Raw genomic sequence first — 15,498 nt, 5'->3', positions numbered from 1 at the left:
CACGACCCAGAGAGGGAAGCCACAAGGAGCAGGGACCTCAGTTTGAGGATGAAGAGCCAGCACCTGGGCTGCCTCGTCCGCCTTCAGCGGGGAAGGTGACGGGGTAGGAAGGCGGAGGGGGGGGGGGGCGGGCAGGCCAAAAATGTGGGGGCTGGGAGGAGGGGGATGCTGGTCAGCCGATGAGAGACGAGACCCTGGGAGTCAGCCAGGCTGGCTCAGGCAAGAAGGAAGCAGGGTCTCCAACAACATCCTCTGAGGAGGGAGAGGCAGGGGTGAGCTCCTGGCCACACCCTCCTGGCCATGCCTCTAACAGAGCACAGGTTCCAGGAGAGACGCTGCCCTCAGACACCTGTACCTGCGCCCCCAGCCCCAGGGTTCCCAGCACCCACCCCACGGGGCTTCCAGCTACAAAATAAATGCCGGATTGACCTCGGCAAGGAAGCAAGTCCAGGACTGGAGCCGTCAGGCCACTCGGGGCAATTAACGCAACGCAGCACTCACCTTCTCGTCAGAGACGGACTGAGCGGGCCGAGCTGAGCCGGTTCCCACCAAGCCACCTTTCGGCTGGAGCTGAACCTGATTCCAGAATCCCCTGAGGGCCCTCGCCCCAGAGAATAACAACTATGATTGCCACGGTAAGCCTAACAGCTAATAACGACTGAGGGCCCACGGGAGCTGGCCCCACGCTCAGCACTTTACAGCCTCACCCCTTTGCATCCTCAGGTGGTCTATGTGGCAGCACTACGATTACCCCCCCCACCCCAACAGGTGGGGAAACTGAGGCCAGAGGGGTCGCTCACTCGTCCGAGGCTGCAGAGCTGGAGGCGGAGCCAGGAATGTGAGCCGAGCCAGAACAGGTGGGAGGGGCCCGCTGTGCCCTGGGATTCCAGGCCGGGGAGGCCGGGGAGGCCGGGCGGGCAGCCCCCAGGGCCCCCAGGCTCGCGCGGCTGGGATTCCTCCAGCGGCTCCCGCAGCGGTTCACAGCAAACCCAAGGTGGGGGGGGAACGACAGGGAAGGAGGCCGAGAGCTCAGTGTGTCCTCTGTCCAGGGGTGCCTGAGACAGCGGGTCTGCTCGGAGGCCAGCACTGGACACGGCTGCTGGAGGGGACAACACATCACGCCACATGTGCCACGGTGGGGTGACCTTCCCGAGTGTCCACTAGGGACCAAGCTGGCCTTAGGTACTACGGGCAGGCAGGAGCAGGACGAGGCCCACCTGTCCTCTTCACATCTACAGAGTGGGCAGGGGACACCTGAACCAAACGTGTCCCTTGGTGTCCCTCACCACGCACAGATCAGAACGCGTTCCTAACTGGGCACCCCCATCTGCGTCACCACCCTGCTCTGCTGACACCAGCTAGGGAAGTCCGGAAAAACCCTAGCCCTCTCCAGTTCCCCACTGAAAATACAACATCCCCTGAGATCCCAGCCATCCAGAGACCTTAAACCTTACTGCAGTAAGATCAGACTAGTGATTAACCCCCCAGAGTTTCCAGAAAACTCTCCCCTCACAGGTCCAAAGTCCCTAACACGACCCTCTAGGCATCCAGGGCTGGGGGGCGGTGTGTGGCGTAGGGTCCCACCTTCAGCCACCCTCCATCCTGGCAGGGCGGGGCACCGGGTACCTAGACAAGAAGCTCCAGAGCAGCCGGTGATGTTGAGACACAGGAGCCCAGGCGGAGAAAGGCTCGCCTGGCAGGTGCTCTGAGGGCGTCTTCTTGGATCCTCATGGGCGGAGCAGAGCAAGGGGCCTGCCTGAAGCCCAGCGCCCACCTTGCAGGCCGACCTGCCTGGATCCTGGAGCAGATCCCGCTCCATCCTCCAAATCAGTTGTTCCCAGCCCGGGTCCACAGCCCAAGGGGCCACGCGGTGTGCTGGCCCCAAGAGGCACTTTCACGGCTGAAAAGCCAAACGGAAACTCCCCGGGGAGAGGCTGATGGAAACCTCGCGAGCCCCAGCAGCCCTGCTCGGTGATCATGAGTGCCTGGGATCAATAAGCAGAAAAGGTTACTACTCAACAAATGTACTTTCCTTGGAAGGATGAACTCTTTCAAAATAAAGGGGAAATTTTCCAAAAGCTAGACCTGGTAGCCAAAAGGATGGAAACTGCTCTTTGGCTCTGAGCAATCGTCTGTACATCTTGAACCGTTCACTGCTCAAGTGCCTTCTGAAAGGAGGTGCGGGGCGGGCTGCCTCGAGGGCAAGATCACCGCCTGCACCATGGTGACCAGGACCATGCTCTCCGGGCAGGGGCGCACGCACGGGTCCCCCGGACCGCCCCCCCAACCCCGCCCCGGCAGAGCTAGACAGCCAGCATCTCAGCGCTGTGAGCTGACACTCCACTTGGAGAGAACTCTGCCAACACAGACGGCACCGTGAAAGCCAGCACAGACCACCCCCCGGCCGCACCCGGAGCAAGCGGTCAGCAGTTCGTGGGTTCTGGGCAGCCTAAGAGCTGCGGCAGGGAGCCAGGCGAGGACCCAGGCTGCGGTGGCCACGACCGGTGCAATGAGCCTCTTGAAAGAGAGGGCAGGAGTGGGAGGCCCACGGCAGCCGGGCTCGGGAGCCGCTCACCCGCAATACAGCACGGGCCCCGGGAGTCAACCAGGGCTGAGCAAACTCATGCAGAGACCCGGGCAGTGACAACGCCACCGGAACAAGCCTCAGATGCTCAAGGGCGCGACCCTGAAGGGGCAATGTTCTCGTAAAAAAAAATGTTTTTTTTGGATGCGCTGCGCGTCTTGCAGGATCTTAGTTCCCCGACCAGGGATGGAAACCGTGCCCCCTGCAGTGGAAGCACAGAGTCTTAACCACTGGACCGCCAGGGAAGTCCCAGGGCAATGCCCTCTTAATGCTTAAACTCCTGAAAGCTCATTAACAATATCCTCACTCAGCTACCTACTCTGTAGTTGTAACTCAAAAGCACAGAAACCTTCTTTTTTAGCATAAAAATTCTTGTACCACGATTTCTACGTTTTTTGCGTGACTGAAAATGTTCTACAGTTTTTTGAAAGATGATAAAAATGACGGGTGAAGGATGCAGGCGCCAGGCCCCACTGTGACATCTCAGTCCGGGCTGTGGAAGGTGGGGAGGTATTACGTGGACCCAGGACATCGCGGCCCGGTGCGTTTAGGATGCACTGGGTTTCCTGAAGTAAAATAAAGGCCAGCTTTATTTGTTGCAGGCCATCTTAGAATCCAGACCTCGGAAATATGGGCTCTAGAGGGCGGAGGGGGGGTCCCACACTTGGCCCCAGAAGCCTTTGTCATGTAGCAGGACAGCTGTTTCACAATCTGGGAGACAAAGCCAGGCTGGAGTTTGGGATGCAGGCGGGAGCTCCCAACGCTGTAGATTTAGGGGCCGGAGGAAGTAAGGATGGGAAAGATCAGCTCCCTGGACAGACAAGGCCTCGGGAATCCCCAGGGCAGCAACGCTGAGCGTCCACTGCACACCAGACACCAGGCCAGAGGCAGAAGGACGAAGACGAAGACATTCTGTCCCCCAGGCCCTCTCAGGCTGGGTGGACCATGAAAGGTTCTGGACTCGGAGGAGATGGATCTGCCTGGAAAAGTGCTCACCCCGGAGAGCAGAGACACATCCTCAGTGGCAGCATGGACTACTGGGCCAAAAAGTTCCAACTCTGGACACCACGAAACCAGTGCAGTTTTTCTTAGAAACGGAAGGATATGATGAAACTAGTTTTAGAAAAATTAATCTGGCCAGAGAGAAAGATAAACGGGCAAGGGGAAGGTTCTAGAAAGCAGAGACCAACTAGAAGTTGATGTAATCCTCCACCTGGAATCTAGTCCTCCATGGGGTACTGTGGAGGCCCCAGGGGGAAGCCTCAGAGCCCGGGGGTCCGGGTGTGGGAGGGAACGGAGACAGGCCTGAATCTGGACAGCAGAGGAAGGACGGTCATCCAAGGGCTCCCCGCTTCCAGCCTGAGTAAAGAGGAATACAGCGGGGCTAGGACGGGCGCCTGCCGTAGCCCAGTTCCCCACATTCAGTCTCCTTTGGGGAACCAAGCTCACTCTGGGGAAAGTTCAGAGAAATGGCCTCCCCCACAAAGGCCAGCTGGAGAACACACCTTGACCTGCAACCAGCTTGCGGGGAGGACATCCCCTCAGCTCCCATCGTGGACAATGCCTGCTCCTTCCAGGGCGGAGTCCCAGGTGGCAGCTGTCCACATGCTGCAAGTCTGGAAAGCACCCAGGTCCCCGGGGCTCAGGTGTCCGGGCCGGGGCCATGCACTCAGGTGGCCTTTAATGCCCACTGAGCAACTTCCTGAGAGTTTTGGGGACCTACCTAGGCGGGTACCGCCTCCCCATCTGGGTTAATAGAGGGTACAGCCCAGGGAAGAAATCAAAGTTGCTCACATTTTGTTCTGGAAGGAACGAGGGGAGGGGAGCAATCATTCACGCAGTAATTATATTTGCCTCCGGGCGAGCGCTGGGATTAGCTGCACCAGAGCCTGTTTCCTGAGCGGACGCTGGCGTGCGCCACGCAGCAGGGGCGTCCCGGGCAACCCAGCGCACACACTGCCTCTGAAGCACACGCCACGTGCTAAGAGGAACCAAAAATGCGAAGACCGGCTCCGTTGCAGCCACAGGTGGACTTCTTTCCACAGCCAGAGACCAGCCTGCTTGGTCAGAGGCCACTTCTAAAGTCCAGCCCTCCGACACCTGTTGAATGTCACCATTTACTGTCCCCGGATCAAAGGACAGAACCTCATAGGCTGACTCTGAAGTTTATCCCAAAAGAATAAATGCACAAGAAGAGTCAACACAATTTTCTGAAAAGAGCAATGAAGGGGTAATTGCACAGTCGATCTCAAAATATACTATGATGCTATGGAAATTAAAACAGCAGCAGGCTGGTACAGAAAGACAGCCACAGGTCAAGAGAGCAGGACAGAAGGTTCCAGAATAAGGAGCCAAGCACCTGCGGGCACTGCAAGTGAAATAGTGACATTTTAAATGAATGAGGATAGGATAGGCCACGCCATCAACTCCCTATCCACCTGCAGGGGGGACAGTTCAGATCCCTACCTCATACCATATTCCTCCTCCCAACCAAAAAAACAGAATAATGTCTGAATATAAAACAACAAAATAATAACAGTCTTGGAAGAATATAAAGGAAGATGTATTTATAGTCCCGGGGTAGAGAAACGAGGCATGGAACCCAGAACCCATAAGAGAAAAGACTGAGTTTTGTTACATGAAACTTTCTAATGTCTTCGCCATAATAAACAACCAAAAACAAGGATGAAGGACTAGCTACAGATCAGAAGAAAAATCTGGAACAAATATAATAAAGAATTAATGTCCACACCAAATAAAAAGTTCCTTCAAATCAATAAGAAAAAGATAAGCAAATCAACAGGAAAATGGGCCGAGGATAAGAGTAGGCAATCTGCACATAAGCCAGTAATGAAGCGAAGTGCAAACCAAAATGTGTTATAATTTTTAACCAAGTTGATTTTTAAAAATAGAATCTGGTGATTCCCAGCACCGAAAGGAGAAGGAAAAGCACGTACCCTCAGAGATGCCTGGTAGGGTATAAATTGGTGCAGCCTTTTTGGAGGAATTTGTCAGTATCTTTAAAATTGTATAAATGGGACTTCCCTGGTGGCGCAGTGGTTAAGAATCCGCCTGCCAACGCAGGGGACCTGGGTTTGAGCCCTGGTCCGGGGAGATCCCACATGCCGCGGAGCAACAAAGCCCGCGTGCCACAACCACTGAGCCTGCGCTCTAGAGCCCGTGAGCCACAACTACTGAGCCCGCGTGCCACAACTACCGAAGCCCATGCGCCTAGAGCCCGTGCTCCGCAACAAGAGAAGCCACCACGATGAGGAGCCCGCGCACCACAACAAGGAGTAGGGCCCGCTCGCCGCAACTAGAGAAAGCCCACACGCAGCAGCGAAGACCCAACGCGGCCAAAAAACAAAGAAAGAAAGAACACGTGATCTTAACGCATTTAAAAAGCTATCGTATAAGTGAACATACTCTCTGACAAGGAAGGTATCCTACAAAAATGCTTGTACGCACATGCACAGATGCATAGGCAGTGTTATTCACTGTGTCGTGCCCCGTAATAGCAATGAAGCCTGGGAGAACGTAAGTGCTCTGCAACCGGGTAAAAGCCATGAGATACGGTGTGCCTGTACTACAAAATACTACTTAGCTTTTAAAAAGGAATGAAAATCTAAAAATAAAGATAACGAAAATGTCTGTGATACATTAGCAAGTGAAATAGAGAGGCCACAGAATGATAGGATCTATGTAAAAAATATGGGTACACGTTCAAAACGAAACTAACACGCTAAACTACGTGCTGAAGGTGTGGTCATCTCTGACCAGGACACTGGTCTTCCCAGAAAGAGGTACCATGCAGTGAAGTGTTTGAGCTGTTCATACGTATCCACGTAGGTCTTGCACTTTAAAATACACACGTTTACAAAAGAAAGTGGCCAACGAGCCGCACGCGTGAAGACGCTCAACATCCTGAGCCGCCAGGAAACTGCAAGTCAAAACCACAGCGTGGTACCACTTCGCACCTACTAGGATGGTGAGGACCAAAGAGCGGGAAGATAAGCAGTGTTGGCCACAGGACGGGGAGAAGCCGGAACCCTTGTGTGCTGCTGATGGAGACGTAAAATGGGGCAGCTGCTGTGGAAGACAGTTTCACGTTCCTCAAAAATTAAATACAGAATGGCCGTACGATCCGGCAATTTCACTTTTCTGGCTATATCCCCCGAAAGTGAAAGCAGGACCCATACAGATTCTTGCACACCCGTGTTCACAGTGGCGTTATTCACAAGAGCCAAAGGGGGAAACAACCCAAGTGCTCATCAACAGGTGAATGGATAAACAAAGTATTAAAATAAGCCACACACCAAAGGATAAACATCACGTGATTCCACAAATATGAGATACCTAGAAAAGGCGTAAACTCACAGACACGGAAGAGTAGAATAGAGGTTACCAGGGGCTGGGGGTAGAGTGAGAAACGGGGAGTGACTGCTTAACGGATACGGTTTCTGTTTGGGGTGATAAAAAATTTTTTTGTAAACAGATGGTGGTGACAGCCGCACAACACTGTGACTGTAATTAATGCCGCTCTTAAACTGTATACTTAAGGGTGGGAAAAAGCAGGCCGGGATGGCAGAGCTGGGGGCTGCCACAGCCTCAGGAGGCCACACTCCAGACCTGAGAGTGCAGGGTCCCGGAGGGGTAAGGGTGGAGCCGGCTGGGCCTTCGGGGAAGCCACACGGCCCAGGCCCAGCAGAGAAAGGGCAGTGGGGCCTGGGCGGGGGGCAGATGAGGCGCCTCCTGGCTTCAGTTTTACCACTAGAAAAACTACATGCAGGCAAACTGAAAGCACTGAAAAAATCTACATTGAATCAAATACCAACCAAGAAAGCAAATAAGAAAATACCCAGAAAGTACAGTATCTCCCAGCCCTGCAAAAGGGCTCACAGGCGATGTCACCAGGACAACTTCCCAGGGTCCTGGGCAAGAGAGATCCTGAGTCAGTGGGACAGAGAGGACAGCAGACGTGTGACCCTGGGCACAGATACGATCAGACCCTGAGGTTCCAGCCCCAGGCAGCTGCCACCACTGCTGGAGCCTGAGGTCAACATGCCCACAACACCTCTCCCCTCCTCCCAGCCCCCCACTGGAAGACGGGTGTCTGGGACTCTGACCCTCGGACTCTTTCAAAGGGAAACGGCCACCTAGGGCAGGACTCCCCCTTCCACCACGTCCTGTCCTTGATGGCCCGCCTCAGCTTCCTCCTCACTGAACCCCAGCCAGCACCCTGCAAGGGACACGCCATCATCCCCATTTTGTGGATGAGGAAACTGAGGCCAAGAGCTAGCAGACCACCACTTCCTGAGCTGAAGAGAAAGCGGAGAGCAGCCCGCAGCAGCGGGTGGGCCCAGGGGGCCGGCTCTTTGTGCCTTGGCCGCCCACAGCTTGGACCCACACTGTCACCAGGACGCCCGCAAAGCAGAGAGGTCACTGCTTCCTGCACAAATGTGTCCCAGGCCCAGCAGGGGAAGGGGCTGCACGCGGCCCCCTGCTCCCGTCAGAGCCTCCCCGTTCTGAGAGCGTGGTAAGTGACCATCCCAGAGGCCTCCTAAACCGCGGATGTCCAGTTCCTCCCAGGGCTCCTGTAATAACGAACATGGCACTAAGTCCACCTCCCAGCGCCTCTCCCCTGCCAGAGGCCAGCCCTGGGCCCTTAGCTTGTCCCCTGGCCCGGCTCTCCCGGCTCTGAAGCTAATTTGCTCACGTCCCCGGCTCAGCTTTAAACAGCCTCCACTGTCCAAACCCCGCAAGGACAACCAGCTCCCACCCCGTGCCCACTGGGATAAGTACTCAAGCAAGGCCAACCCATCAGCAGGTGGACGGATGAGCAAACGTGCTCTCTCCACATGACGGAAGGCTGTTCAGCCATGAAAGGAACGGAGCACTGACAAGTGCTACAGCGTGGACGCACCTCGAAAGCATCCCGCTAAATAAGAAGCCAGATGCAAAAGGCAGCACAGCCTATGATTCCCTGTAGACGAAGTGTCCGGAACACGCGATTCCACAGAGACCCGAACTCGTGGGATCGGCCGATGGGAAGTTGTTGAAGTTATGGTTTATGGGTACAGGGTTTTATTCTGGGGTGATGGAAATGTTTTGCATCTTGATAGAAGGGGTACTTGCACAGCATTGTGAATGTGTTAAATGCCACTGAATGGTATACTTTAAAATAGTTAATTTCATGTTACGTGATTTTCACCTCAATTTAAAAAAAAAAAAAAATCAATTCAACACCTTTCCCCTGCGTTTCCTATCCCCCTCCCCCTCCTCCAACTGAAGTCTCCGGAAGCTTCCATCGCTTTCTGGACCATATCCAGACTCTGCGGCGCAATCCGGCCTCTTTCAGCAGAGACGCGCCGGTTCTTGAGGACAGGGCTCTGGGACTCAGCCCATCTCTCCCAGAGCTGCACAGTCAGCTTCTGTTTGCCTTCCCGTCAACCGGACACCCCGACAGCAAAGGCCCGGGCCTCCTCTGCCATTCCGTCCCATTCTCTCCCCAGGGCTTCACCAGCCACCAAGAGTAGCAGCAACAATAATAAGACATGATACAGGCACGCGTCAACTCACTGAACTATCGGGAGGAAGTATTGTTATACCCATTTTACAGAAGAGAAAACTAAGGTACACACAGGTAGCGTCAGCTGCCCAAGCTCCCCCTACAAGCAAGGCTCTGCCCACACTGTTAACCACCACAAGAACCCTCACCCAGTGTTGCAGCAACAAACAAGTCAGACAGCGGGCTAGAGGTCCAAGGTCCCACACAGAAGAAAAATCCGGACTGTGTGATAATAGCTTCTAGACCTCCCAGGCAGAAAGATCAAGGACCCCATTACACAAGAGGCACGGCAGCTCTGCCACCACCGGTTCCTCACCCGGGCCAGGAATGGTGCTAAGGGTTTCCCAGGCAGCATTTAACGTTCCGGACCATGTTGGCTGGGGGGTGGGGGGACCAGGTGAGGACACAGAATACAAAGAAGCTAAGTAAGTTGTCCAAAGTCAAACAGGTTCTGAGCCTCTAGACCCAAGTGGTCTGACCCCAAAGCCCCCGCCCTCAGCCCTGGCAAGCCCAAGCTGCAGGGTAGGAAGCCACGCTGAGTCCTCACCTAACTGCACACACCCCCATCCCGCGTGCAAATTCTGCTAAATGCCTGAGCGGTGACACAGTGCAGCTGAAATTAAACGGGTTCCAAATATGACAGGATCTCCACAGCAAATGCTGCATCATGTGGGTGCACTGGGTAAATTCTTGGAACTCACCGGGAGGGTTCAAGGCACGTGGGCCCTGCTTTGGGAAGCAGAGGGTCCTTCAGGGGAACTCCCAGTGGACTCTCCGCAGCCATTACTTAACTCAATACCCACCTGCCGGGCCCTCCCCACGGGCCAGGCAGTGAGCATCTGCAGAAAGCACCCAGGGGGCAGTCCCGGAGCAAGTTCCGTGCGCCTAAAAGGGAGAGGCCTGGGCCGTGGGGCTGGGGCAGGCCATTCCCAGCACCGGGACCTCTAGAACAAAGGCATTTCCGTGGGCCCACCGCTTCAAATTGCAACAGGAAGCAATCAGGAAAAATAATTAGCTACCAACTTACTGGCTCCACTCCGGACTGTGGCATAAATCTAACACAGAAATCAGGGACATGACATGTCAAGAACAGTCAAAAGAGTTCTGCAGAAAGAGCCCTCCTTTTCGTCCCATTTTAGGACCAGATTACCACATTAGCCGGTGCTCTAAAAACCTCGCGTTGACATGCTTTCTAATGTTAAAATAATCGAGTCTATTTTTGCCTCCTACACAACTGAACTCCACAGATGTGATTCCTTCTCCTTGGGGGCTCAAACCGCAGGACAGGCACTGGAGTCCAGCAACATCACCCCAAAGGTCCAGGAAATCCAAAACTGCAACACAGGGAAAAGCAACGCAGCCGACTGAGAAACCCCACCTTTAAAACAAACATCTTCCCCCAAAAAAAAAACCCTTTTGCCTCCGTGATCCAGGCATTTCCGGAAAGAGAAGGACAGCGTTGGCCTGAACTACCCAGATACTGTCATTGTTTTGTCGTCACCTTGTTTTGCTAGTATCAGACAGGGCCAAGAATGTAAACACGCTCCTGAGACAGGCAAATTTGGGGTGAAACCGCCAAGAGTCTCCGGGCTTGGGCTGGGAGGCAAGAGGGCTTGAGGAAACGACCCCCTCTCCGCTCCCCAAACCTCAACGGAGGGGCCGCAGCGCTGGGAATGTGACCACAGAGCCAGGCCAGGACACCTCCCTGCAGTGTCCACACTGGAAATATTCAGGGAGACAGCTGTTTGCCTTAAAGAGGCCCAGACAAAGGGACCCGAGCCGCCCCCCACCCACCCGCAAATGCCACCAGCAGAACAGCAGCCTGGAGAGCACAGGACTCGCACTCCCGGGTCCACTTGGCCAGCCACACTCCAGAAAAACAAAACACTCACGTCGGAAGAGAATGATTTAGGTAGCGAGAGGCTTGCTTCAAAAACCACATGGCAATCTCCAAATTAAAAGAACATGTGTAGCTTTTCACAAGGCGCTTCGTTTCCTGAGTCCTCCTGACCTCAACTCCACCCCTTGGGACACACCAAAAGTTGGAGAGAAAGGTCTCCAGTCCCCGATCTCCCAAAGGGTGGGTGTCCAGCTGAGGCCCCACGCCGCGCTGGGACCACGTCACCCCGAGGCGGCCCCACGCAGGCGGCCCCCCGGGTGGACACCGGCCGGGTGTCACTGTTTGGGGCCCCAGCGGACAGACGGGTCGTCCGGGCACCTGGCAGGTGTCAGTCCGTTTCGAAACCGACAGCAACGCAAATGAAAGGAGTAGCGCCACAGGCCAGGCCGCCCGGCGCCCGGTTCAGAACTTTCTCTGCAATTTAAATCAGTTGCCGGAGCTCGCAGGCCGGCCGCGCGGCCATCGGAAACAGGGTCGGGAAGGAGTTCCCGACACAGGGCGGCAAGGCCTGCCTCCGGGCCGAAAGTCCCCGCTCCGTGCGTGCCCGCGGGCCGGGGTCCCCCCGGTCCCCGCACGGCCTCGGCCGGCGGGCTTCGGGCGGGCGCACTTCCGAGCGCGCCCCGGGGACCGGGCAGGTGAGGACCCGCCCGCGCCGCACCTGGCGGGGTCGACGCCGCCCGCGCGCCCTCCTCGCCGGCCCGGGACGCGGGACGGGACCCGGCTTCCCCGGGAGGGGCTCGGGCGGGCGAGACAAAGGGCCCGCGCGCAGCCCCCGGGCAGCGGGCGCGGCGGGGGGGGCGGCGGGGACCCGCGGCGCGCGCCCCAACTCGCCCCCAACTTCCGAAGTCGCTTCCGAGGCGGCGCCGCGCACTTGGCCGCGGGGCGGCCGAGCCGCCCGGGCGCCCGGGCCATTGTCCCTCCGGCCCGCGCCCACCTACCCGCGGCGGGGGCCAGGCTGCAGCAGAGCGCGAGCAGCAGCAGCGGCGGCGGCGGCGGAGGCCGGGGCGGCGCCGCCTCCATGTTGTCCGGAGCCGGACGGGCCCGCGCCGCGCTCACTCGGGCTCCATGGCGCGGCGGCCGCGGCTCCTCGCGCGGCTCCGGGCGCCTGCCGCCTCCCCCCTCGGGCGCCGCGGACCAGGACGACGGGGGAGGAGGCAGGAGGCGCGGGAGCGGAAGCCGCGCCGCGTCTCCGCCCCCCGCCGCCGCCGCCGCCGCCGCCCTCCCGCGCCCCACGCGCCGGCCGCGCCCTCCAGCGGGCGCCCCCCGGAGCCTACCCGCGGCGAGGCGGCCGCCGCGCGAGGTCCCCAAGGCTCTGCCCGGGCCCCTGGGCCCCTGGGGCCGGCCGCCGGGGCTCGGCGGGGGCGCGGGGTCGGGTGCCGGGTTTGCACCCCGCGGGGCCCGGGGGCCCGATCAAGTCCCGGAAGCAGGTGTGTTACCTGTAGAGCTGCCGGGACCGGGCTTGACCGTTGGGGAAACTGAGGCACGGGGGCGGGGCGTGCGAAGGGGGTTGCCCGAGAGCACACGGTGAGGCAGTTTCTGGGCTGGAAGCCAGGGGCCCCGAGCCAGGTGCGTGCGCTTTCCCGCGACCGCAGCCACCCCGGCAGGGTCCGGTCGGGGGCGGCCCCGCGACACCTGTTCACACTGGGGAGGGCACAGGAGGGCGACCGCGAGTCGGTGCAGGTCAGGGACGGAGGCGGGTGATGGAGAGTCAGGTGGGGGCTGCACGGGCTGGGAAGTGGGGCGGGGCGGGGTGGGGGGTTGAGGTTTTATTTTTAAACTAAATGTGTACCCTAGACGTTAATTATGGTACTCGAAGACCGAGCGGTAGACACGCTGTTCTTCCAAATATGCTTGTAGGCGGCTTCTAGGATGGCAGACCTCACCTTTGATCATTCAACAAGCAGGCACTGAGCCCGGCCACCCCCGACCCATTCCCTGCCCCCGCCCCCCCCCCTCCCCCGTGCCCACCTGAGCATCAAGCTCAGCCACTGAACCCTCAGGGCACGGGAAGGCCTGGGAAGGGGCAGCACAAGCTCTGGAACCCACAGGCCCAAGTTCAAACTCTGGTTCTGCGGCTTTCTAGAACTAGGTGTGCCCTTGGGTAGGTCCAAATATAACCTCTCTGGGCAGACTTTCCTCCCTTATAAAACAGTGAGAACAATGCTTACCTTGCAGGTGCTGAGACAACTATAGGCAACTCACATGAACAAGCCGCTACTACATGGATGCAGGCATTCTCCACGCGTTTGTGACAACTTTACAAAGCAAGCGGTCAGGCAGAATGTCTCTGTCCCATGGGGTTTATATTGTAGGGAAAGAGACAAACAAAAACAAGAAGATAGATAAATTTAAAACCAAAACAAACAAACCAAAACACCATTAACAGACCAAGGAAGGCCCCCCAAAATGAAGCGTGTTGGGCTGCAATGTCTGGGGAAATTCTGACTTAGGCGGGTAGGGACGTTTGAGCTACCACCAAGGAGAAGCCAGCTGGGGCCGGTGCGTATCAGACCTGGAAAAGGAGTCAAGAATTTATCCCAAGTCTATGGGAAGCCATTTAGGGGTTTCTGTAGCAAAATCCTTTCTGATTCCTTTCTCAAACCCTATGCCCAACCGCAGCTGCACATCCTATTGGCTCTACGTTCAAAATAGAGGCAGACTCTTAACACTTCTTATACCTCCAATATCACCACCCCGGTTTGGGTCACATCTCACCCCAGTGGGTCTCCCACTTCCAGCTTTGACCTCCTTCAACCTCAACTCACAGCAGCCAGAGTGAGTCTGTCAAAACAAATCAGCTCACATCCCTACTCTGCTCAAGAACCTGCTATGGCTCCCATACTAGTTAGAATATAAGCCAAAAGGCGTTATGGCACCTACAGGGCCTGATCTGGCTACATCTCTCCCTTTGTCTCCCCAACCTCCTGATGCACTCTTCTTCCTCTCCCTCACCCGGCTCTGGCCACAGTGGCCTTCTTGCTGGTCCTTATGCACACAGCACACACTCCTGCCCCAGGGCCTTTGCACTTGCTGGTCTCTGTGCCGGAACTCTTTTACCACCGTTACCCACATGGTTTACTCCATCACGCCTTCAGCTCCTCAGCCAGACCTTCCCTGACCCGCTTTGCAGATTGCAAACCACACCCCCTCCACCACCCATCCTCGCCAGCACTTCCTGCTCCATTTCTCTGCTTCGCTTTTCTCCTTTGCACTGACCAACATCTGACATACTAGTGTTTACTTATCTTCCTTCCTTCCACAAGAACAAACTTTCACTTGTTTTGTTCCACGTGTATCCCCCAAGCCTATACCAGGACCTGGCACATAGTAGGTGCTCAGTAAATGTTTGTTGAATGACCCAATGAACTGGAAAGTCCCGATTTATGTTTATGAAAGGAGCACTCTGGCTTCTGAGTGGGGACAGGACTGTCAGGAGGGAAGAGAGGATGCGGGGGACTGGTCAGCAGGTGGGTATCATGGTAGCACCCAGGAGAGATGGCAGCTTGGATGGGCAGCGGTGGGGGATCGTGAATGGCAAGAAGGCACTGGATTCAGGATGCTTTAGGAAGAGCTAATGGGACTCGCTGAGGGCACTGGCTGTGGGGATGAGGGGAAGGGGGCCCAGGGTGGCCCACCATAGGGGCTCTGCTAGGGGACATTTATTACAACAGCTGGTCCAAAGTTCAAGTCAAGGTTCTAAATCTGAGAAAGGATATGGAGAAGATGAAGACCCTGTGCTCAGTTATGCAAATGATTAAAAGGAAAATGAACCAAGAATATAAACTGACAGACATTGAGATTCTTTTTTTTTTTTAATTTTTGAACATTTTTATTGTACATAGTCACTAGTTCTATTACAACCCAGTCAATTTCAGAAAGAAGTAACTACCCTTGGATTTACATTTTTTTAATCTTTTAAAAATATTTTACTTTTGTACAATTTTTCAAGGTTACTTTCCATTTACAGTTATTACATGGGATTCTTTATTCTCAAAGAGGGAGATAGAAAGCTTGAGTCTCAGAATGGGAGAATTCAGTAAATACGGAAGAGGCCGTTTAAGTCAGGGAATGGCAGGGCTGGCAGCATCTCCTGGGGTGCCCCGGGGTTTCCTGTGGGATGTCAGCTGTGCAGGGGCCACCAGAGATGCCTTGAGAGGGAAAGGACTGTGCCCCGGGTCTCAAGGCGTCAGAGCGATAGCCCAAGTTGCCTGACTCTCATCAGAGCTTTGAGAAAAGCTGTTTGCAAAGAACAATGAGATCGAATCACTATTTGATTCTGCAGAATTCTAACCTCACAAGGGCAGTCATTTTTAGACTCTTCACTGATGTAAGAAGCAACCAGAGAACGTGCTAAGCTTCCACTTCCCCAGAAGGCTGCCTGTCACAGATGATCATGCTACCAAACTTTCCTTAGGCCTTGCGTTTGGAAGTGTTCACTCTCAGTTC

The 15,498-nt window shown here is 55.9% G+C and overlaps 1 protein-coding gene across 1 annotated transcript in view; it reads right to left on the bottom strand.

Moving 5' to 3' along the window:
* LRP5 (LDL receptor related protein 5) overlaps positions 1-12,166 on the bottom strand; it is a 108,800-nt gene extending 96,634 nt beyond the window's left edge. The window contains exon 1 of the mRNA XM_055091384.1: positions 11,991-12,166. Coding sequence (XP_054947359.1) covers positions 11,991-12,072 — 82 coding nt within the window. The 5' untranslated portion in view covers positions 12,073-12,166. The remainder of the gene's footprint in view (positions 1-11,990) is intronic.
* Between the last annotated feature and the right edge of the window lie 3,332 nt (positions 12,167-15,498).

This window comes from Physeter macrocephalus, chromosome 16 (assembly GCF_002837175.3).
Source record: "Physeter macrocephalus isolate SW-GA chromosome 16, ASM283717v5, whole genome shotgun sequence".
In the NCBI taxonomy this organism is placed as follows: domain Eukaryota; kingdom Metazoa; phylum Chordata; class Mammalia; order Artiodactyla; family Physeteridae; genus Physeter; species Physeter macrocephalus.
The sequence above is the reverse complement of the archived record's forward strand: the minus strand, read 5'-3'. Positions and strand labels throughout refer to the sequence as shown.